At 37.5% G+C, this 25,655-nt stretch overlaps 1 protein-coding gene across 1 annotated transcript in view; it reads right to left on the bottom strand.

The window, feature by feature from the left end:
* Positions 1-7,136: 7,136 nt before the first annotated feature.
* Acadm (acyl-CoA dehydrogenase medium chain) overlaps positions 7,137-25,655 on the bottom strand; it is a 31,568-nt gene continuing 13,049 nt past the window's right edge. Inside the window, exons 7-12 of the mRNA XM_048351606.1 lie at positions 19,872-20,002; positions 18,352-18,460; positions 16,652-16,792; positions 15,500-15,595; positions 10,265-10,513; positions 7,137-7,868 (exon numbers count right to left, since the gene is read on the bottom strand). Coding sequence (XP_048207563.1) covers positions 7,797-7,868; positions 10,265-10,513; positions 15,500-15,595; positions 16,652-16,792; positions 18,352-18,460; positions 19,872-20,002 — 798 coding nt within the window. The 3' untranslated portion in view covers positions 7,137-7,796. The remainder of the gene's footprint in view (positions 7,869-10,264; positions 10,514-15,499; positions 15,596-16,651; positions 16,793-18,351; positions 18,461-19,871; positions 20,003-25,655) is intronic.

Here is a 25,655-nt window from a genome sequence, read left to right as displayed (position 1 = left end):
TGTTTTGAGTGGGAGAAAAGAGTCCATTGTTTGCCATCTTTCTTGTGTTTCTTCTGCCCGTTTGGATTGGGAATGCCAATCTGCAAGCACCTGTGAGCACCATTTAAGACCCAAAGCAGACCTTACCAAGCACTGTTGTGTAAATCTTATTAGTTCACAATTATATACAGCTACCCTGTATACCTGTCTATAAAATTAGATTTGGTGTTCCTAAAGAATACAATTTCAATATAACAACTGATCCTGGGCCCTGTATTCAGCAGTTACTTATTTACTGTTACAACCCTATGAGCAATTCTTGTTCTTATATTAAGTTTTTTTAGGACTGGCTTTCTCTATGAACCCCTTTTATTCACTCAGATTAAGCAGGGATACCCTCTATCCAATAACCAGGAGGCAATGGAACCTGGGGGTTCTGGCAGCAAGTCAGGAGGAAAAGTTAGAGGTAGTAAAGAGAATAGAGTAAAATGTATTGGGGGGGGGTGTGATGATTTTGGTTTAGTTCCAGTGACGTGGAAATGTGGAGAAGAATAGAATCAGTAGAAAGAACAAGGTTAAAATGATAGACAATGGAGAGTTAGCAGAAAAGAGTGGAGGTGTTATTCATAGGAAAGTAATTTTTAAAGAAAGAGAATGCAAAGATAGAAATAAAGAAAAATACTGGAAGACAGATGCACAAAACAGAGAAAAATTATTTTAAAAAAATAAATAAAATAAAAAATAAAAAGGAAAAAAAACCAGAAAAACGAACAACCAAAAAAAAAAAAAACTTGATAAAATCAAACAGGTAAAAATGGAAAACAAACAAAAAAAGGATGTTTCAGAAGTGAAAAAATAAATAAGTAAATAAATAAAAAAGTTTAAAAAATGTTTGAAAAGAAAAAAAATGGAGTCCTTCTTGTTTGGGTGGTCTTTCCCCAGTCTCTGGTTTCCTTGCACTGATATGCAGTCTTTTTTCCTGATTGGCTGGTTTGACTTGCTTTCAGTTTGCAGAGGGTGGATCTGTTCTGACCCTTCTCCCCTGTTGGTGCAATCCTGGGTCTCTGTGGTTCGCACAGCTTGCAGGTAGGCCTTGGGTGTCCTCTGTAGATGGGGACATGAGCAGTCTCAGGAATCGTGGCTCCTCTGTCTGCTGCGGGGCCGCTGCCTTTAATGCTTGGCTTTGAATAGGCTGTGGACTCAGCAGGGCGGGGCCCCTCTGGCCTGGTTTACCCAGCTGAGAGTTGCTTGCCTGGGGAAGGTTCCTCCCTCCTGGGCCAGGCGGCCGCCTGGCAGAGCTGGCTATGGAATTCAGCTCCGTTTCGGGCTGGGAATTAATTGGGCTTCCTCTGTGGTGGGACCATTTATCTGTCTCAGGAAATGTTTGGTCTCCCGTCTGGTGTTTCCGTGCTGCCGGTAGCTGCTCGCCGCTTTCGCTTTAATTTTAATAATTCCGGCGGGCAGTGCGGGGCACCTCTGGCTAAGCCACAGCCCAGGACAAGCCTCCCGCCAGGGCAGGGGGCGTTCTCCTGGGCGGATCTGGCTCTCACTGGTCGGTACCTCTTGCCCTTTTTGAAAGATGGCTCCTTTGTCCTCGCTTTCCCCCGGCCCGCTTTAGTTCCATCTGGTCTGACCCTATGCCAGTGTCAAAGATGGCGCTTTGCTCTGGTGGTGGGGGAAGGGCTGCCTTCCAGAAGCTGCTCTGTGGGCGCAAGTGAGAATATCTTTCGTGGGGTACTCATGCTTTCTCTGCAATTTCAGCCTGTCCGTGCTCAGCCACCATCTGGAGGATTTCTCCCTGGTCTACGCTGTGTGCTTTAGCCACACAGAGTGCGGGTCGCTGTGCCGGGTGCTGTGCTGGCGCCGGCACTGGCGAGGCGGTGGGATGCCGCCTGGAGCTCAAATCTGTGTTTTCAGACGAGCAAAGTCGATTTTTCCTTCCTGGCCAGAATCCCTGTACTGTTTGAACTTACTCTGGCTGTCTTTCTAGGAGTAAAAGTTTCTATGGTGTGAGAAAACTGCGATGTCGGAGGGAGCTCAGCTAGGGTTCTGCTGCTCCTCTGCCGTCTTCCCGGAAGTTCTCCCTGCTTAATTCTTTTTAATTTTTTTTTTTTAATTTTGAAGCTAAGGTTCATAGAATTTACTGACAGGCTGAAGATAGCATGCAAAAGCAAGAGAAGATTCAAGATGTCTACATTTAGAAGCCAGTGCAAAATATGCCAATCTGCAAGTTCTACTGCCCTCTAATTCTCTCTTTCTCCCATTTCTTATTCCTCTTTTTGAATTTTTTCCTTTTTATTATTATTTACCTTATTTCATTTAAAGGTGATTGATATACAGAGGGATTACAATTACAAGTATGTGAGTCAGGTAATGAGTATATTTCCTTTTGTACAATGTCTTCTCCTTCCTCCCTCCCTCCCTCCCATCTCTACCCACAAGTTGTATAGTTTACTTACATCAGTGTCCAGTGAATTCCACTGCTCTACTTTTTCACCCCTTTTCCCTCAAATTCTGTACCCTCCCTTGTGCCCTCCTGAAGATATACATGTGAATACACCATACATAAAGAAAAGACAGATTTGTCTTTTAAAAAGTGAGTTTACAACTTTAGACTGTCATTTCAATACTTGAAATCTCAGAGATGTTATCAGTTCTGAAGTAGCAATACACATATTTAGTGCTTCATATTTTTAAAAAAAAATTCTGCTTCTACCCTTTCCCTGGCAATACTAGAATTTAAACTCAGTACTTTATGCCACATCTCAGTCCTAAAATTCTTTACTATCAAGCTGGGGGTAAGGTTCAGTAGTAGCATTTGACTAATGTGTCAGAAGAGGTTGATCCCTACTTAGTACATTTAAAAAATATTGCTATGTACTTTGTGATTCATTTGCTCTTCCATTTTTTAATTCAGTGTAAGCAAGTCCAATTTTGTCTGAAGTCTTAGAATAATAAAAAGAACTTTGTATACAGTTATAATGCAAGTATAAGAATAGAATTCTAAGTTTATTAAAAGAATCTTTTTAGCTAAATGTTAATTGTTCACACCTGTAATCCTAACTACCCAGAAGGCTAAAATCTAAGGATCATAGTTCAAAGCCAGAAAAATCCATGAGACTCTTATCTCTAATCAAGCACCAAAAGATCTAGAAGTGGAACTGTGGCTCAAGTGATAGAGTGCTAACTTTGAGCAAAAAAAGCTCAGGGACAGTAAGTACCCAGTCCTTAAATTCAAGCTCTAAGACAAGTAACAGCCCTTTTCCCCAACACACACACACATACACACACACACACACACACACACACACACACAAAAGTAACATAAAAACCTTTCTTAGATAAATTTTGGGATAGAAAAACACTTTCAAGATACAATTATATGATTTTTATAAATGTTTATGTTATAAATGCTTAAGAAGACCCTGTAGCTGTGCACCAGTGGTTCAATGCCTGTAATATTACTTACACTGGGGACTAACAGGCAGACTGCAGTTCAGTGCCAGCCAGGCAAAAAGTTCATAAGATGACCATCTCAGTCAATAGCTGGGTACAGTGGTGTGCAGCTGTCATCCCAGATATATAGGAGGCAGAAATTGGTAGAATGATGTTTCCAAGGAAATGGAAGTAAAATGTTGATGAGACCCCCATCTCAACAGAAAGAAGCTCACTGTGGTGACTTGTGAATGACATGTCTGTCATTCCAGCTAATGAAGCATAAATAAGAGGATGGAGGTCCAAGCCTGCCTAAGGAAAAAGTGAGACCCTATGTCAAAAATGAGAGCAAAATGGATTAGAGACCTGACTTCTGGAGTTGTAACCCCTACTTAATAATAACAATAAAAGGGGGGTTAGAGGCATGTGTCAAACCTTAGAGTAACTGGCTAGCAAGCATAAATCCCTAATTTCAAACTCCAGTACCTCCAAGCATCCCCCTCTCCCAGAAACAAAACAAAACAAAACAAAACAAAACAAAAACCTCTTTGAAGCCTGGCACTGCTGTGCTCACATCTGTCATTCTAGCTATTCAGCAGGCTGAGATCCAAAAGGTTATATTTTGAGGCCTGCCTGAGTAGAAAAGTCCACAAGACTACATCTCTAGTTAAATAGCAAGAAGCAAGGCTGGAGATGTGGCTCAAGTGACAAAGCCTCAGCTGTGACGATAGAAGCTGCACAGGTGCACAAGTCACAGAACTGGCAAAAACAAAACAAAACTCAGCATTGGAGGTTAGCTATTTTCAGGTATTTTTTAAGGTTTAAACTGGTTGCTGGAAATTGTTTTCAAGAGCTTATTGTTTTCCTCCTTAATACGTTAAATACAAAAAATGTTCTGTGTTTTGTTTTGTTTTAGATGGTGCCTGGGCTGTGGGGCTTCAAGTCACAGCCTGGGCACTGTCCCTGAGCTTTTTCACTTAAGGCTAGCATTCTACCACTTTTGAGCCACAGCACCACTTCTGGTTTCCTGGTACTTGATTGGAGATAAGAGTCTCATGGACTTTCCTGCTCAGAATGGCTTTGAACTGATTTCCTCAGATCTCAGCTAGGATTACAGGTATGAGCCACTGGCACCTGGCTTATGTTTGCCTATTTGTACATCTTCCTGCATTGAAATTGTTTTCTCCACTGGGAAGAACCAGATGTTAAGACCTGAACTCTCATAAGTTTATTTATACTTTTTTTTTTTCACAATTGAACCCAGGGCCTCACCTCTGCTGAGCAAGTGCTCTACCACTGAGCTATACCAGGACCCTTGATAAGCCATGGGGTTTGAACTCCGGGCCTGGACACTGTCCTGGGCTCTTCAGCTCAAGGCTAGCACTTTACCACTTGAACCACAGTGCCCTTTCCGATAAATTTATTTTTGGCCCGTGGCATAACTTATAAATTGAAGTCTCACAATGTGTCTATCTCCATAAATGAGGAAAATCTTAACCTCATTAGTTTTTAAATGTTTTTCTATTTCTAAACAGTATAAATTAGTATGTTCATTAATATCTCTTTTATCAAGGGTCTCCATTCTGAATGGCTTATTGAGGCATAAGCATTTCTCGTAAAAAGTTGCCCATTTGCAGAATGTCTTAAAAATTAAGTTTTAAGTAAGGAAGTTTTGCATGTATGTAATCCCAGCTACTCAGAAGGCCGCAACCTGGGAATATGGTTCAGAGTCAGTCTAGGCAGAAAAATCTACTGGATTCCATCACAAATTATTCAGCAAATGCTGGATTTGAGGAAGAGCTCAAGTGGTAGAGTACCAGTTGTTTTCCTGCCATGTAAGGATACTACTCCAAGACAGAAAGTAGCTGCAGCTCAGAAGCAGATCATAAACATGTATACTACCAGTCATAATAGTAATTTTTAAGTTGTATTTAGCTTTGGTGCTTTTTAAAAAAATTTTAGTGACAATTCATGGGGCTTGAACTCAGGGCCTGAGTGTTATCTCTGGGCTTTTTTTCTCAAGGCTAGTGCTATACCACTTGAACCACAACTCCACTTCCAGTTGGTTTTGGTAATTAATTGGAGAGAAGAGTCTCATGAACTTTCCTGCCTGGGCTAGCTTTGAACCACAATCTTCAGATTTCAGTCTCCTGAGTATCTACAATTACAGGTATAAGCCACTGGCACCCAGATGGTTTTTATTTATTTATTTATTTTGAAGCATGGTCTATGTACTCAGGATAGCCTTCAACAAAAAAATCTTCCTTCCTCAGCCTCTGACTGTGAGGCTCACAAGTATGTAGTACCACTGCCAAACTCCACTTTAAAAAATAATTAAGGATATGCTCCATATCCTTTATAAGATATAAACAGGTAAAGTTTCCTAAAGTGTTTTCCTAAATTCTGTGAGTTATTCTAGTGCACAGTTAACCTTGAATATGGGGTCATGGGGATAGATGAGTTTACAGTTATGTTGAATGGAGTATGGGTAGCTTGGGGACCAGGGCTAAAAACAGGGCTCTGAAATGAGGAAAATTCTGTGGGACTAAACCAAACTCCTGATAGAATCAACCAAGAATAGGAATGTAGATTATATAGTTGATATGGAAGAAATGAAGAATCAGAAGTAGTGCAAGAAACATCCCCATTTAGTTTAATATGTTTACTTTTAATTTTTTTGCTGGTCCTGGGGCTTAAATTTAGGGCCTGTGTGCTATTTCTGAGCTTAATGGCTCAAAGCTAACACTCAGCCACTTGAACGATTGCTCCATTTCTGGCTTTTTGCTGATTAATTTGAGAAAAGAGCCTCATGGACTTTCTTCCCTAAGCTGGCTTCAAACCATGATTCTTAGATCTTAGCCTCCAGATTAGGAGCTAGGATTGCAGACATGAGCTACCAGCACCCAGCAGTCTAACACACACACACACACACACACACACACACACACACACACGTGCACGTGTGAGATCATAATTTACCAGTCCTGGGGCTTGAACTCAGGGCCTGGGCACTGTCCTTGAGCTTCTTTTGCTCAAGGCTAGCACTCTACCACTTGAGCCACAGGTCTACTTCTGGCTTTTTCTATGTGGATGGGACTGAGGAATTGAATCCAGAGCTTCATGCATGCTAATCAAGCATTCTACCACTAAGCCACATGCCCAGCTCAGTCTAACATATTTTTGCAATATTTATTTTAAATTACAAAGAAATGTCAAATTCACAAATTGTGGTTCTTATATTATTTGGCTTTATATTTTCTGAGGTCTTTAACTTTATGTGGTTACAACAAACCATGACTGGGCTGGGAATGTGGCCTAGTGGTAGAGTGCTTGCCTTGTATACATGAAGCACTGGGTTCAATTCCTCAGCACCACATATATAAAAAAAGCAAGAGGTGGCACTGTGGCTCAAGTGGTAGAGTGCTAGCCTTGAGCAAAAAGAAGCCAAGGACAGTACTCAGGCCCTGAGTTCAAGGCCCAGGACTGTCAAAAAACAAAAAGAAAACAATACACAAAACCATGACCTATTTTTCATTATAGTAAACAAATGAAGCATATATATACATATATATATACATATATATATCACATGAAGTAAGAAAAGAAAAGGATATGGAAAAATAAAGTATTAAACTCAACAGATTATTTTATTTAGGCTCTTTTTCAAAATGCATGAACATTAAATGTATATAATAGGTAAATGGTAACATAGGCAAACTAAGTCATTTAAACCAATTTAAGACAAGCTTTATTCATTTATTTGAAATAAGGCAAGTGAAATATGGGCATAGTTCCAATAAGATTTTCAAGAAACTTTTCATACTTTTATAATGGGGAGAATACATAAATCTTTACTATTATTGTGCAAAATTGAAAACATGCATTTGAAATTATAAAATGAAATACTTCAGTACAAAAATAAAATTAAGTTTATAGTCATTGGCAAGTTTTGCTTGATGGTATCCAAATTTTTAACTGTAAATTTTGGAATATTCTCTGAGTTCTTGATAAGTTTCCTTTTGTGTCACAGGAAAAATAATAAAATTCCAATGTATTTCAGCAACTATGGCTAATTTTGAAAGATCAAAATGACAATGCATTTCTCCAGGTTAATAAATTCAAATACTCTTGGTAAAGAAGATACATAATTTCAATAAAACAAGATCCATTTGAAAATGAAAAAGAAATAAGAGTTACAAAGAAATAGAAAGTACTATTAGAATCAATTGTCTACATCTAATAGAATAATGTTTATTTACATTATTTCATTGAAAAGAATGTTAAAGCCCTTTTTTTTGAAGCACAAAAGTGATTAAAAACAAAAAGGAGTAGGTTGTACTTTAGTTACTCTGTGCTAAACCATGCGTTTATAGCAGTCTGTTTTACTTTTTATACTTGCTAATGTGTTCACGGGCTACAATAAGCCTTTGGATTTGTGAAGTACCTTCATAAATCTGCAAGAAAAATATAAAAGTAGGTTAAATATTTTCAGTACAAAAAATATCTTGATTTACTTATTCTTTTGGACAACATCATTTTAGTTCCACTGTAATTGCAAACTGAATGAAACTATAGGATCTGTAGCCTATAGAAAACTTGAAACCTGGGACTGGGAATATGGCCTACTGGCAAAAGTGCTTGCCTCTTATACATGAAGCCCTGGGTTCGATTCCCAAGCACCACATATAGAGAAAACGGCTAGAAGTGGCGCTGTTGCTCAAGTGGCAGAGTGCTAGCCTTGAGCAAAAAGAAGCCAGGGACAGTGCTCAGGCCCTGAGTCCAAGGCCCAAAACTGGCCCAAAAAACAAACAACCCCCCCCCCCCCCGCAACAATACTCAGTATCTTGAGTAAAGTCTAGAAAACTTGAAACCTGATTTTGTGAAGCCTCTGTAAAGAGCTTAAATTATTATAACAAAGTCATTTAGTCAAATGTTTGGAGACAGTAATTAAAATATAAAAAAGACATTTACAAGTGAAAAAGTTTAGGAGAAGTAAAGTTTAACATGTCTAAAATATTTATTCGACTTTTCTGAACTGCAATTCTGATTTTGGTCTAAACACTTGTCATTTTCTAATCATTGGTAGTCATTAACACTTTCTAATCCTAATATAGTCATTAACATCAAAACTTATTTTTCTACTGCCTGAAGAATAGAGTTGTTAAAAAATAGAGATACTTTAATACGAGCTTTAAATAATGTCCTTTTTCTGTCACAGACATTTCCTTCTGTCTGGCTATCCTACTACTAAAATGTGTCTGGGGAAAGCATTACTGGATAAGTATTTTACATTTCCCACTAGACTTAGTGTTTTTGCATTAAAGGGTCAAAATGTGAAAACTTGCCCTGGACTTGTTTGAAACCACTCAGCCAATAAGTATCATGTTACAAAAAATGGGAACAAATGATATTGGTTTTGTTTTGTTTGGGTGACTCCTATTATCTAGCCTTTATCTCCATTCTAAACTTCTAGCATTATGCATTTGTTACTTCATTTTCTCAGTTGCAGGAATAAGTCCATTGGTTAGTAGTAGTAGTGATTATAATTATATGCTTTGAGACAGGAACAATGTGGTATGAAATCTGGTTCTCAATTTTTCTGTCTAAAGGTAAAAGACTGAATTATATCTACAATTTCTCATTCCAATATTCTGATTTCATCTCAAAATTTCAAACGACTGGTTTTGTCACATGATTTGCTGGAGATAGTAGTAACAAGGGAAAGGCTATTAAGGAGCATGGCATATAATTAAGCCTCCTAAATTTTTCTTTTTTTTAAAATTATTATTATAAAACTGATGTACAGAGAGGTTACAGTTTCATACGTTAGGCATTGGATACATTTCTTCCTCCTAAATTTTTCTAACCACCAATCTAATTTATGAGTCCTATATCACTGTCTCCACATTTTTCACTTCAACTATGGTTTCAATGAATTTATAGATTGTCAGGTAAAAGTAATAAAAATATATTTTTAAACAGAATGAATATATTTCAGAGAGCAAAATGCAATTTACAAGATGTTACATGTAAGGCTGATCCAGAGATGCCATACATGTCTGTACCATTTGCTTTGTTAGCCTATTATAGCCTCTTAAGATCTATTGTTAATTTAAAAAAAAATAGATTCCTGCCAGCACTGCTGGCTTACATCTGTTAGCTTAGCTATTCAGCAGTCTGAAATCTGGATGATCAGGATGCAAAGGCAGCCCAGACAGAAAAGCCCATGAGTTTATACCTCCAAAATAACCAGCAAAAAAACTAGGCTCTACGTAGGTATGGCTCAAGTGGCAGAGAGCCTGTGTAGCAAGCATGAGGCCCAAGTTCAAATCTCAGGACAGCCAAAATAGGTAACAGTTAAACAAACTTAAGGACATTCTTTTGTACGCTGATTGCACCACAAAATGCAGCATAATCATTTATGATAGTCACTTACTTTGTGTATGTGTTTGCTGGACCTTGGACTTGAATCTAGGGCCTGCCTGGGTGCTGTTCCTGAACTTTTGTGCTTGAGGCTAGCAGTCTAACAGATGTTATAGCTCTACTTCCAGTTTAGGGTGTTGGGTTTGTGTGTGTGTGTGTGTGTGTGTGTGTGTGTGTGTGTGTGTGTGTGTGTTTCTTTTTGCTTGTTGGTTGATTGGTTTGATTGGTTTTGGTGGATAATCGCACAGGCTGGCTTGGAATCAAGATCCTCAAATCTGTCTCCCAAGCAGCTAGGATTATAGGCATGAGCTATTGGCATGAGATATTCATTATTTTGTGGCAAAGACTCCCTAAATAACCAGAAGTCTATTGTGACTTATGAATATTCTACCCCCAGATAAACATCAGAAAACATGTTTAACTTTACCTGATAGATCTTGGCATCCCTCATTAGTTTTTCTACAGGATACTCTGTATTAAATCCATATCCTCCAAAAATCTGCACAGCATCAGAAGCTACCTGATTTGCAATATCTCCAGCAAATGCCTTTGCAATAGAGGCATAATAGGTATTTCGGCGACCAGCATCAACCTCCCAAGCTGCTCTTTGGTAACTTAATCTAGCTAGTTCAACTTTCATTGCCATTTCTGCCAGCAGAAACGATACTCCTTGGTGCTAGAATTAAAAACACGAAAAGCATAAAACAGCTTAAGAATATTCACTGACAAGATTTTAAAGTTTTTCTCCTAGAACATTTTTTAAAGTTTTGAACAAATTTTAGATTTGCAGAAAAGTTATACCCAGCTTCCTCTAATGTTACCATATTATACAACCACAGTACAGTGATCAAGGTCAGGACATTTACACAGGTATCATATGAGCAACTAAACTAAATATCCTGCTGAAATTTAGCCAAGTGTTCTGGAAATATCCCTTAACAGTTTCAGGATCACACACTGAATTGAATCTCAGAAAACTTTCTGAATCACTACATAAAGAATGTCCTTGTTTCAACAACTGCAAATGATTCCATCTTTTCTCTGGCTGATCAACTTTTTGATTGCATGGTACTGAAATGAGCAAATGTCATATGAAACACAGCTATTACTACTGGTACTGGACCTAAAGATAGGTAGTTTTGATATAAATTGCTAACCGAGGTTCATAAAAGATGCACTGATAATAAAGTACTTGTTTTGCCATAGCCAAGCTCTGTACATAATAAATAAAACTTTAGCAAGCTAATACATTAATCAAATGTTTTAAGATGCCTATATTCTTTCAGAGATGTTGATTTAAAAATATGTGGGGCACAAACAAAATCACAGTAATGCCACCAGCACAACAATGTTCATCGCAGCACAATTTGTCATAGCGAGAAGCTGGAACCAACCCAGATGCCCCTCCATAGATGAATGGATCAGGAAAATGTGGTACATTTACACAATGGAATTTTATGCCTCTATCAGAAAGAATGACATTGTTCCATTTGTAAGGAAATGGAAGGACTTGGAAAAAGTTATACTAAGTGAAGTGAGCCAGACCCAAAGAAACGTGGACTCTATGGCCTCCCTTATTGGGAATAATTAGTACAGGTTTAGGCAAGCCATAGCAGAGCATCACAAGGCCCAATAGCTATACCCTTAGAAACACATAAGATGATGCTAAGCGAAATGAACTCCATGTTATGGAAACAAGTGATATATCACAGTTGTAACTACTTTCAACGTCCTATGTGTATGTGTAGTTTCTATTATTGATGATGTTTTGTATCACCTTCCTATGTTTGTACCTACAGAATCTCTGTAATCTTATCTGAGTATATTGGAAACCGTGTTTACTGGTATTGGAAGTAGGAAATTCAAAGGGAATACCATATTCGAGAGACACAGGGTAAAAAAAGAGAAATAACTACAAAAGCAATACTTGCAAAACTCTTTGGCGTAAGTGAACTGAACACCTGGGGGGGGAGGGAAAGGGGGGGAGGGAGGGAGGCATGAGGGACAAGGCAACAAACAGTACAAGAAATGTATCCAATGCCCAACGTATGATACTGTAACCACTCTGTACGTCAGTTTGATAATAAAAATTTGAGAAAGAAAAAAAAAAAAAAATATGTGGGGCAGTGATCAAATGATAATTTTTTTTTTTCCAGTCCTGGGTCTTGGACTCAGGGCCTGAGCACTGTCCCTGGCTTCTTTTTGCTCAAGGCTAGCACTCTACCACTTGACCAACAGCGCCACTTCTGGCCATTTTCTCTATATGTGGTGCTTGGGAATTGAACCCAGGGCTTCATGTATAAGAGGCAAGCACTCTTGCCACTAGGCCATATTCCCAGCCCCCAAATGATAAATTTTTAACGAACACTCCTATTGAATCTCGATGCTTAGTTTACTTTTTATGAAGAACTCTTCTAAATACAGTTCATGTTCCCTGTAATGTGTCTAGTCTTCTCCATAGCGACTTATCTCCTGTTTTCTTCTTTTTTTAATCTTTATTGTCAAAGTGAAGTACAGAGGGGTTACAGTTTCATATGCAAGGCAATCATTTCTTATCCAACTTGTTACCTTCTCCCTCATGTTTCCCCCGCCTCCCCCTTCTCCATCTCCCTCTCCCCCCATGAGTTGTGCAGTTGGTTTATACCAAATGGTTTTGTGAGTATTGCTGTTGCAATGGTTTGTCTTTTTATACTTTGTCTCTTGATTTTGGTATTCCCTTTGCCTTCCCTAGTTCCAATACACATTTACATAGTATCCAGGGTACTAAGATCAGTTACAGTGATAGCAGTGGTAAAACCTGTTTTCTGAACTGTGCCTGATAGTTTTTATCCTAGGACTTAAATCTGATACTCTATACTACCTCTGAATATTTATTTTTTAGTGTATATGTAACAAAAATATATGTATGTATATGTGTGCGCACACAGAAATGACAGAAGTGAAAAAACAGTACTAGTTGTACAAAAGTAGGTTATGTTATATTACCTTAGTTATCCTTAGTTTTCTGATACAAGAACTAGAATATTACAGATCAGAACTAAGTAGAACTTATATTTAGTAATATACATGAATGTAGTTCTACCAACACAAATGAGCTAACAAAGAAATATATAACCTAAAAGACTCCAAAGCTCTGACATAGTGGTGTACTCCTTTAATCCCAGAACTTGGAAGGCTGAGTGAGGCAGGATGGTCAAGTTCAAGGCCAGTCAGAACTTGTCTCAAACAAACAAACAAACAAACAAAAACCCACAAAATGAAACAAAACAAAAAAACCTTCAAAGCTTTGCTTTGAAAGAAACAGAAGTCTCTACGTGCCTCCAAAAAGGAACTGAAATCTTGGTGACATGAGATGTGACAGCATGTAATCAGACTCATATTTGAGTCAATGGGGATGGGGCTGGAGTTTAACAAACACATTAAGAACAGGAGTTTGTTTTTTTATATGAGCATGAATATGATAAGGAGTTGTTAAAAGAGATTCTCTCTCATCAAGATAGGAAGATCACAAAGAAGCTTATCACTTGCCTAAGACTCTATTTAAGAGATTTAGAAAGGAAGAATCTCTGAAAGGATAGAACAATGTATATAGCCTCTGTCACATAGGATCTCCTAAGTGGAAAAATGAATGTAAAATAATAACTCTTAAAATTATAAAAAACATATGGGGTACCTGAAAAATCTTCAACAAACAACATCCCTTCTCCAAACAAAACAAAAAGGTGCTACTCTCCAGAATGCTTCAACAATGTGCTAGGAGGAATAGTATCTACAGTAGCATGACCCAGGATGATCCCCAGTACTACAATCAAAACAAAAATGCTCAGGCAGATAAGATTACAAGCAAAAATTAAAACAGGAAAATACTCCAAAGAGCTGGCAGAAGCAATGAAAAGATTATCATTACAAGTACTTGAGATAATAGAAATAAAGTTGATTATAAATTTCTATGTGATTAAGGAGATGAAAGGTAAAAGGCTCTATTCTAAAACTCAGACACCCTAAAAGAAAGCATTGTTTGGAAATGAACCAAATATATCTTACTGGTTATTAAAATAGGCTATTAAAGGTGACTGACTGTAGTGGCATATACCTATAATCCAAGTTTGAGTGGCTGAGGTAGGAAAATCATGAGTAAGAAACAAAAACAAAGAAAGAAAGAAGAAAAAGCAATAGTTGTATGTTATCTAGAATGTAGATAAACCATGAAACCAAGATTTGGAGACAGAGAACAGTACTAATGCAAATTTGGTTGGTCTATGGTTCCAGCCCACAAACTTACTGGTTTGTGATACAGAAGATAAACACATTCAGAAACTTTCATAGCAATTTAATATTGTTATGACTCATCTGAGAGTTGGCAGCAACAAAATGAAATCATTTATGTCAAAGCATAACAAATGGGAGCCAAGAGACCAAGAAGGAGAAGCCCTATCACATGTATGATTCTGACAGGAACTATCTAAAGAATCCCTCTAAACATTGGCATACCACATAGACAACTTGCCCAATGACACTTGCCAAGCAGTGGCTGCTTCTTCTAATGAGCTAACACCAAATCCTACAACTAACACTGGAACCAGTGATCTGGGTTTCAAAACAACTTAGTGATTTTCATTTGTTATAAAGAGCTTCCCCTTGCCTCATGTCCCTCATATGAATCTATATGCTGCTATCAAATTAGTATTCTCAAACTCATTGGAAAGGTAGTCTGTCATTCAATTTAAGTGGACATGTTTTAAATTTTATAAAAGAAATGACGTAATTGGAAATTAAAAAAAAACTGGTCTTCATCATAGTTTGAGAACCTCTGACATATAGAGATATAAATGGAGGTTCCGAATTGTAAGCCCCTTGTAAAAATGTTTGAAACTCAGAAAGTTTAAAAAAAAAGGTAAAAAGGGTGGGGGATATGGCCTAGTGGCAAGAGTGCCTGCCTCATATACATGAGGCCCTGGGTTCGATTCCCCAGCACCACATATACAGAAAATGGCCAGAAGTGGTGCTGTGGCTCAAGTGGCAGAGTGCTAGCCTTGAGCAAAAAGAAGCCAGGGACAGTGCTCAGGCCCTGAGTCCAAGCCCCAGGACTGGTCAAAAAAAAAAAAAAAAGGTAAAAAGCTTCACTACAAATAAAACATTAAGCCCCCCCACCAAAAGATGTAGAGCTAAAGATAATGAGTTAAAGAAGAGACATCTGAGAACATCAATATTTGAAGAGTTAAGAATTTCTCTGGAAATTATAGAATACATCACTCTGTAGTACTAAAAATTGATATTCAGTAAGACACAGAAAGAAACACAAATTAAGAACATAAAACAGAACCTTGGGTCTGTAGCTTGTATGATCTTAGTGTCCCCAAGGCTGTTTCTTAATCTTTACTACATTATAGTTCCATCAAAATATGTCTAATAGGAAAATTATAAAATATAATGAAATTCACAGTGCAATGTCAGATACAAAATAAGCACCCAATAAATATCAGCTATTTTTTCCTTAACATCATTCACATAATCCTCAAAAATTTGATAAACCCATGATAGCTTCTTGCTACTAAAATATAAAATAGATTATTTTGAACTTCAAAAAGGGTTTTTTTTGTAATTTCAACATGAAAATGAGTGGCTTCCCATTACAACAAGGCAAGCACACTACTAAAATTACCTCTACAAGCAGCTTTCCAAAAGTCTTCCTTTCCAGAGCATACATGGTAGCTTCATCCAAAGCTCTCTGTGCCAATCCAACAGCACCAGCTGCTACCTAGTATTTTGACATTTTAAAAATGTAATTGTATTGTTATTACTAAGGTAGCGTATTGAGGAATTACCACTTCATATGTCAGGTAATAGTACATTTCTATTGGACAATGTTACCTCTTCCTTTACTTTCCCCCAGTTTTACTCACCCAACCCTGACCACAAGGTTACATAGGTCACTTTCCTAGTATTTTAACACTGTATAAAGAAAAAGATCAGCTGGGCACCAGCTAAATTACGCCTGTAATTCTAGCTACTTTGGAGGCTGAGATCTGAGTATCACAGTCCAAAGCCAGCCTGGGCAGGAATATCCATGAGATTCTTATCTCCAATTAACCACCAGAAACCCAGAAGTAGTGCTGTGGCTCAAGTGGTAGAGCACTAGCCTTGAGCTGAAGAACTCAGGGACAGCACCCAGGCCCAGATTTCAACCACATGACGGACCAAAAAGAAAAAAAGAAAAAGATCATGTTGTTTTTTAAATAATTTCAATGCAGTAGATGGCTATCTGTCTTACGGATTATACAAAGGGAAATTAATGTAATAAAATGGGACGGTAAGCATTTATGTTTATATTATAAATTAAAGGCAGAGGGTTAGGATATAGAGAGTGGTAGAGAGCATACTTAGCCTTCAAAATGCCTTGAGCTTGATCCCAAGCTCCACACACATACACAAAAAAATAATTACAGGCATTTCTGAGGCATAGAATCATACCCTGCAGAAAACTTATCCTTGTGTTTAACAAATGCAACCTTCCTAAGGGAAATATTTTTAATGAAAAAGAGTAAGAAATGAGAACATAGCAGGAATGATCAAATTAAGTTTGGACTTCCTCCCTAGAAAACTAGAAGAAACTACATTAATTTTATTTTTGCTGAAGTAATTTCCATAATGAGCAGCAAAATAATTGAAGAATTACAGATTAATAAAGTAATACTATCTCTCCTCCACTATACTAAACTTACTGAAAAAGAAATATACACCAAGCACATAGTGTGAAAATAAGACTATGTATTAGATGTAGTAAATGAAGATTATACAGACATCATCAACTTACTGGAGGTCTGGTTCTGTCAAAAGCTCCCATTGCAATTTTGAAACCAGCTCCTTCACCTAATAAAACATTTTCTTTAGGCACTCTGACATCTTCAAAGATAATTCCTCTTGTATCTGAACATCGCTGGCCCATGTTTAATTCCTAACAAGAAAATTGTCACATTAAAGAATATTTTTTTAAAATGTTACATCAACTTTTTTTTCTTTTCATTTCATTTCTATAGTGCCAGTCTTGAACTTTGAATTCAGGGCCTGGACAGCGTCCGTGAGTTTTTTTGCTCAAGGCTAGCACTCTACCACTTGAGCCACAAGTCTATTTCTGGGTTTTTGGTGGTTAATTGGGAATACAATAAGAGTCTCATGGACTTTCCTGACAAGGCTGGCTTTGAACCACAATCTTCAGATCTTGGCCTTTTGAGTAGCTAGGATTACAGGCATGAGCCACAGGGCCCAACTTGAGTTACATCAATTTTAACATTAACCACTGCTTTATGCTTTTCTGTAATTATCTAAATCAGGAGTCAATTGAGGGCCTGGAATGTCTGGTTCATAAGTAAAGTTTCACTGAATTATGGACACACTTCTTTACATAACTGCTACACTTTCTTGCTGCAAAAGAAAAATTGAGGAGCTACAACAGAGACTATATGGTCTCTTACTAGAAAGTTCCTCAAAAGACTTGTCTGTTAGATCAATACACTGTCCCCCAACTCTAGAATGGTGCTTAGTTTATATCTCATAATAAGTATTTATTGAATTAGAGACTGTGTGTGTGTACGTGAATGTATGCATGTGTCCAAGTACTGGGGTTTGAATTTAGGACCTGGGTGCTATCCTTTAGTTGTTTGCTCGAGGCTGGCACTCTACCACCTGAGCCACAGCTCCATGTCTGGCTTTTTAGTAGTTAATTAGAGATAAGACTATTATAGACTTTTCTGCACAGGATGGTTGCAAATTGTGATCCTCAGATCTCATCCTCCTGAATAGCTAGAATTATAAATGTGAGCCACTTGAACCAAGATTGCAGTCCATTTTTTTTTTTTTTTTTGGCCAGTCCTGGGGCTTGGACTCAGGGCCTGAGCACTGTCCCTGGCTTCTTCTTGCTCAAGGCTAGCACTCTGCCACTTGAGCCACAGCGCCACTTCTGGCCATTTTCTGTATATGTGGTGCTGGGGAATCGAACCCAGGGCCTCATGTATACGAGGCAAGCACTCTTGCCACTAGGCCATATCCCCAGCCCTGCAGTCCATTTTTTTGTAACTTTGTTTTAACCCATAAAATAGGCACAATGCCACTTATCCCACTAAAAGGCTGATGTGAGAATCCAGTGCGAAAAAAGTGGGAAAGTCCTTTGAGATATCTAAAATTCTACTATTGGGCAAGTACTACAGTGAAAGTTTGATTTCGATTTCATTATACCTACAACTATTATTAACATTACCTATAGGTTGGTCCCATGACATCAAATTTTAAAATTTGACTTGAAACAACTACTTGTAACTTAAAATCTTCCAACATATAAATTATTTTGCCTGATATAACTAACACACAGGTTATTTCTATTCTAGGGTAAAAGATTTTTATTAAAGGAAACTGAAATAATAGTTTTGATATATACAGTTAAACTAATATTCAAGATCTCAATCACTTGTATTTATCTTCTGGCTAACTATTTTTTTACCTTTTTACCAAATATTTTACCTTTTTTCCAATCTGTACTCCAGGGGAATCTGCTTCCACAATAAATCCAGTAAAAGCTTTGCTGGCAGGAGTTTTAGGATCTGGATCAGAACGTGCCAATAAAAAATACCTAATATATACATACATACATACATATATGATGATGATGATGATGAAATGGTATTAATGCATAGCACATGATGACTGCTATCCCAGCTTATCCTCCCAACACTCCCCATTTCCATCACTCCTATCTTAACAGGTAGGAAATGAAGACTTAAACACATTTCAATACCTTCACAAGTCAAAAACTGCCTGTTCTTTTTTTTTTTTTTTCCCAATTGTGGGGCTTGGACTCAGGGATAGAGTACTGTCCCTGGCTTCTTTTTGCTTAAGTCTAGCACTCTTGAGCCACAGTGCGACTTCTGGCTTTTTCTATATATGTGGTGCTGAAGAATTGAACCCAGGGCTTCATGTATATGAGGCAAGCACTCTTGCCACTAGGCCATATTCCCAGTCCTGCCCATTCTTATATTTCAGCTCAGACTTACTTTTTTTTTTTTTTTAATTGTATGGTGGCTTGAACTGAGGACCTTGTGCTCTCATTTGGCTTTTTCCACTCACGTCTGGCATTTCACCACATGAGTCATGCCTTCAATCTGACATTTTGCTAGCTACTCTGTAATAGAGTCTTCCAGACTTGCCCCAGGTTGGTTTTAAATCTCAGATCTCAGCCTCTTGAGTAGATAGGATTAGAAGCATGAGCCACAAGTGCTCAGCTCACTTGTTTTCTTATTTCATATTGTCACTGAATTTGACCTACTACATGAAGAGTAGTCTTTAGTTCTTAAAATTGTGAATATTTCTAGTTGCATTGTTACAGTTGTTACAACTTGTTAAATTCCAATGGCTATACCAGTTATTACTGGTATCAGGATGTGATAATGATTTAACATTGCATAATACAGAGTATCCACACTCAGGATACTCAAACAGAATTAACTGATATTTAAAATAAACATATAACTTCCTAATAAGCTCATTGCCAATAATGATCCTTTTCCCTGGGGTGAGGGGAGATGCTAAGGTTTGAACCCAAAAACTGTTAGATCTTATTAACATCAATCTCTGTTCACTCTAAAGGATAGTTAAGTGAGTTGAGAAGTGGAGGTAAGTCACGTAAATGGACGGCTAGCCTTTCTAATCAGTTTTTTTATTTTTATTTAATTTTTTTCTTTTATATTGTCAAAGTGATGTACAGAGAGGTTACAGTTTCATATGTTAGGCTTTGGATACATTTCTTGTACTGTTTGTTACAAGAGTAGCTACTTTTGTTTTATCTTACAAATTGAATGTCACAAAGTTAATCTAAAGAAATAGCTCAGGGGCTTAGAAATACTTTTTGAAAACTCATTCAACTCTGCATGATCTTTTATGGACCTTGTAGTTTCTTAAACATGGCTAATGGAGATAGTTTAAAGAGAGAAAAGATCCTGAAATAAAGTAAGAAGAAATATACTGAGATGTTTCAAAAACCGTACCAGTTAGCTTTTCCTCCATTGGTTATCCACATCTTCTGACCATTAATAATATAGTCATCGCCTTTCTTTTCTGCTTTGGTCTTTATGCCAGCTACATCAGAGCCTGCTCCAGGTTCTGTTACACAGTAGGCCTTGAGCATATGGAAACAAGTAAAGGAATGAAATGGTAACAATTAAAATTTGAACATTTGGAAATAGGATTGGTTTTGTTTCCAGGTAGTAGGGATTAAATCTAAGGCTTCAAACATACTAAGCAAGAACTCTTGATTACTGAGCAAGCCTCTAGTTTCTATTTACTTATTTATTTATTTTTATTTTGTTTGCGTCTTTCTTTTTGAGATTCCACAATTTTTATTTACTTTATTGTTATTATAGAGATGATGAACAGAGGGATATTATATGGGTCTTGAGGCATAAACTCAGGGTCTAGGTGGTGTCCCTGGGCTTTTGTGCTCAAGGATAGTGCTCTACCCCTGGAGCTACAGCTCCACTTGTAGCTTTTGGATGGTTAATTGGAGATAAAAAGTCTCATGGACTTTCCTGCTTGGGCTGGCTTCAAATCACAATCCTTAGATCTCAGCCTCCTGGACAGCTCAGAATATAGGTACCAGTGTCCAGTATTACTTTAATTTTTAATCCAGTTTTTAAACTACTTAAAAATATCTAAAGTGTTCTTAGAAAAGAAAATAAATAATTCAACTATAAAATTATGTAACACATAGATTGAAATCGGGCATATGATACCAATAAACCTTGTCAAAATTATAATGGTAGTTATCTTCAAACACATTCAATAAATTTATTATATACTTTTAAATTCAACCATTTATTGTCTATTATGTACCAGGCTATAAACTAGAGATGAAGAAATTAGAGGTGGAAAAATATCCTGTCCTAGAATTTCTCAGTATTAACAGTGAGATAAGTAACTATATTTAATTATATATCTATATATGAAAGCCATGCACCATGACTGGATATGACCCCAATAAGCCTCAAATGGTAAAGATGGGAAGAGGAACAGGGACAAAGAATGTGTGCTGCAGGCAGAAGTAATAGAATATGCAATGATACTAAGATTTAAAACAAAACAAAACACAGGGTCACTCACTGGAGATACTGCTGAATTTGCCCAGAATTTGTATGTGACTAGTGGGAATAGTAGGGAATGAGCTTGGAAAGAAAGAAGGAAACAGTATCTCACACTAAGAATTTAAGATTTTACCTGGTAGAAAAAGAAGAGCCTCTTAACAGTTCCTAACCAAAAAAGCAACAAGATACCTAAGTAGTAATGGATGAAGGGCCATGGGCAGGGTAGGTAGAGGCAAGCCTTAGGCAATTTACATTAATTGAGTTTACAGGGTAGAAGGTATAGTAGTATACCACTTAAAGATCCAGGTTCATTATCCAGAAGTCCAAAGAAGAAAACCACTTGCAATTTATTTAATTCAAAGTAAAGGTATATAGACATTGGAAATTATTTGTTTATCCTGGAGGAGGGCTAGGAGGTTATAAATGGCTAGTGGCACTGGAAAGAAAAGAAGTAAAACTCATTGGAAGAGATGAATGTTAAATGACAGGGAATCAAACAGCAGCAGTGAGAGAGACACTAGCTCTTCATTATTGAGATGTGAAGAGAAAAATGGAAGCATGAAAAGAAGTTAAAGATGTGGGCAAAGAAGGGTGAGGGGCTAAGGAGTCTGCCATGCTGAGGGAGCATACTCATTCACTCAGCACAGTTTACTGGCTGCTCACTACTGTGCAGTGGAACCTTAAGGGATGGAGATGGATTTTAGAGGAATCTAAACAGCCTAGTGTGCAAAAGTGGATAGTACACATGTTTTCTGAGAAAGTCAGACCCCAAAATGCATTCAAAAATTTAAAAAAATATAGTATCATTGTTATTGATGATAGGGAGCCACTGAATATTTTTGTAAATGCAGAGAGTGGCACATTTGAGGCACCTAATTATTACAGAAGTTGGAAGCACTGATTTCAGACATAATAACAGTAACCAAAACAACCTACTCCCACTAAATGCTTTCTAATAAAAACCATATTCCTATATCTGAGGGACTAATGACAACAGAGGAATCATTTGAATCGGTAGGAAAAAAAGACTACAGTGAATGTTGAAAGGGGTAACACTAATCAAGATATATTGTATTCATAAACTCCTTTGTCAAATGGTAACTCCTTTATAAAACTACTTAAATATAATAAAAATGATTAAAAATACAGCTAAATCAGTCAAACATATATTGAACACTTACATAGAATAAGTTGATGAAATTACAAAATGATTAAAAACTATCCCTTGAATCATGTAATCTAGAACTTTCCAAAGGTCACAAAAATCTCTGGAGGTATTTCAGAAAGACATGACTCCAAGGCATGAAAAATATCCAGCCTGTTAGGCCAGGCACTCTACCACACTTCAGCTATATCCCTGTCTGATTTTTTTTTTAAATTTAGGTTTGGTCTTGGGCACATCCTTACAGTTCAGTTCTCCTACCTACAGCTTCAGTGTGTAGTTGAGCATACAGCTATGAACCACACTTGGCTTCCTTATCAAGATAAGGTCTTACTAATTTTTTGCTGGGGTTGAGCAGTAGGTGATCCTACTGATCTCTGCACTCTGCACAACCCTCATCCCCACCATGGTATTACAAGTTTGCATCTCCACATCCGGTGTGAACTTTACTCTGAAACAGGCTCTCACTAGCTTTGTTTCCTAGAGCTGGTCTAGAACCACAATCCTCCCACTCAAATAGCTGGGATTAAGGTGTGTTTCTCATACCTAACCTAGTTAGCCTTTTTTTTTTTTTTTTTAGCATAGGTTGAGTTTATTCTTACTCCAAAATGCCTGCAACCTGAAAGAAGGGCTCCAGAGTTGAGATTTTTTTTTTTTCTGGTTCTGAAGTATTTCCATAGAGTTTACCAGTATAAAAAGTCCTAAATCTCAAGTACTCCAAAATTTCAAACTCATACTTTAAAACTTTTGGATTTGCAGGTAGGAATTCTCAACTTGAATGTGCAAAGGATATAAAATAGTACCTGGCTCATCAAAATTATTAGATATTGTTTATTATTACATTATAAGGATCCACTGAATTCATAATGTAAAAGTAAAACTGAAAAGTGATAGCTGTCTGTGGTTAGTACCTTACTACCAAAGGGATTCACACTGGAGTTAGTTACACTGAGCTAGCCAGCTGAGGAGAGATTTTTATTTTTTTGTGCTAATTCTATGGCTTGAATTTAGGGCCTGGTCATTGTCCTGAGCTTTTTGCTCAAAGCTAGCACTTTACCACTTGAGCCATAGTTCCCTTTCTAGCTTTTTTTTTTTTTTTTTTTTAAGGTTTTTGTTTCTTTGTCAGTCCTGGGGCTTTGGGGACTTGGCCTGAGCACTGTCCCTGGCTTCTTTTTGCTCAAGGCTAACACTCTACCTCTTAAGCTACAGTGCCATTTCCGGCTTTTTCGCTTTATGTGGTACTGAGGAATTGAACTCAGGGTTTCTTGTATGCTAGGCAAGGACTCTACTGCCACATTCCTAGCCCCCTTTCTAGCTTTTAAGTGCTTAATTGAAGATAAGAGTCTTCCTGGGCTGGCTTCAAACTGTGATCCACAGATCTCAACCTCCTGAGTAGCTAGGATTACAGGTTCAAGACACCAGCACTTGGCTTTAGGGGACCTTTTTTGAGCTCTACTTTCTCAAAGCCCTGAAAATCTACCCTTGCCTGGGCAATTGCTCTGCCCACAAATTAGTCCCCAAGTATTTATACAGAGCCAAAGATACTACTTACTGAATTAAGAACTAAAGATACCACCTTCCCAGAAAATGCTATAACCCACCTCTGCAAAAAGGAGCTATAGTTAGGAAGGCCTCAGTAGAAGTGAGGACAAGACCTGGGAGGATGAGAGCTAAGGATTGTGGTTTGAAGCCAGCCCAGGCAGTAAAGTCTGTGAGACTCCTAATTCCAATTACCACCAAAAAGCCCTAGTTGGCCTTTTGATATGTGTGCTGTTAGTTGTCATGTGAGTTAAATGAACTAGAGTTCTCCTATTGGAGACTGAATGATGTATTTAACATTGTGATAACCAAATGTTTTTTAAAAATGGACTGTCTAGAAAAGATGATCCTTTAAAAGCACTAAAATTTCACATTAACCATCTTGGGGATTTTTTCCCTGAAATATTTAATTATATATTGGGCAGACAAGGTTTTCCAAGTGTATATTATGAAGTATGTATTTTTTCCCTTATGTTTCTTTTTTCTAATAAAAATGGCTTGTAATTACTGGGTCCTCATCTTTTTATTTCGTTATTTTTAGTTTAGTCAAGTTTAAATCAAGTTTAGTCAAACTTAAATTCTCTAACCATCTTTTAGTAGAATTACTTTTTTCACTGCAATGTATTTCTTTCTTTAGCATGCTATTCAGCATTATACAGAATATTACAGTGGCTTGTGTGTTTTTTTGCTGAATGAGTTTTTTTGTGCCTGTTGGGTGAGAGGGGCTAGTGATCTACCACTGGAGCTGCAGCCCCATTTCTGGGTTTTTTTTTGGTAGCTAATTGGGAAGTTTCATCAACTTTACTGCCTGGGCTGGCCCTAAACAAGAGATTCTCAGATCTTAGCCTCCGGAGTAGCTAGGATTATAGGTGTGGGCTACCAGCACTCAGCTTAAAGGAGTCATATTATTGTTGTTGGAATGGGGTGGGGATTGGTTTGTTTCTTTGTTTAATTGGTCCCAAAGTCACTGCCTCAACTTCCTGAATGCTACACCATCAAATCCAATAATATTATTTGCTAGGCATTATGTTATATATAATAAGTCTACCAGTAGGAACCCAATGTTACTCTATTTTATCCTCGATCTACTTAGCAGAGTACTCTAATATTTGAAGAAGTACAGCATTATACTTTTCTTTATTAGTAATAGTATCAGCACCTTACTTCTCCAAAATTACAAAGCAATTTTTGCATTTATTATTTAATTGGAGTGACTTAAATTGTAAATGTGACTGAAGAAATTCATATGTTTGGGACAATCAGGCTGAGGAGAAAATAAAAGCAGAAGGAAAAACAGTATGTAACACATGTTTTTAGGTTCAAATAATTACTAGTGGTAGACTACAAAACTGGCTATAAGCTTCCTACTAACCAAAACAAACAAAAAATGTTACTAATTTTAAGTGAATTTTCTTGCAAGTGATGTTAGCATATAGGATGACCAGTAGTTACAGGAAAAACAGCTTGCTTTCCGTGATAAGAATGAAAGTCTAAGATCTTTTTTCAAAACTGTTCTCTGAAGACATTCTTTTTGTTAGTTTGTTTGTTTTGCCAGTCCTGGGGCTTGAACTCAGCAGCTAGGCTGGGCACTGTCCCTGAGCTTCTTTTGCTCCTGAAGGCTACTGCTCTACCATTTGAGCCAGTTTGGGCTTTATCTGTTTATGTGATAATGAGGCATCAAACCCATGGCTTCATGCATGCTAGGCACTCTACCACTTTGTTTTGTTCTTACTGTATACCTTTTGGATATTATACTCTACTTTTGTGTGTGTGTCTGTGTATATATATTTGGGCTTGAAATCAGGGCCTTATACTCCTACTCAGCTTTCTTGCTCATGACAAACATTCTTCTACTTGAGCCATACCTCCAGACTGGCACTTTGCTGGTTAATTGGAGATAGAGTCTCATGGACTTTTCTGCCCAGACTAGCTTTGAAATGTGATCCTTCAGTTTCAGCTTCCTGAGTGGTTAGGATTGTAGGCTTGTGCCA

This window comes from Perognathus longimembris, chromosome 7, assembly GCF_023159225.1.
Source record: "Perognathus longimembris pacificus isolate PPM17 chromosome 7, ASM2315922v1, whole genome shotgun sequence".
NCBI lineage: Eukaryota > Metazoa > Chordata > Mammalia > Rodentia > Heteromyidae > Perognathus > Perognathus longimembris.
The sequence above is the reverse complement of the archived record's forward strand: the minus strand, read 5'-3'. Positions and strand labels throughout refer to the sequence as shown.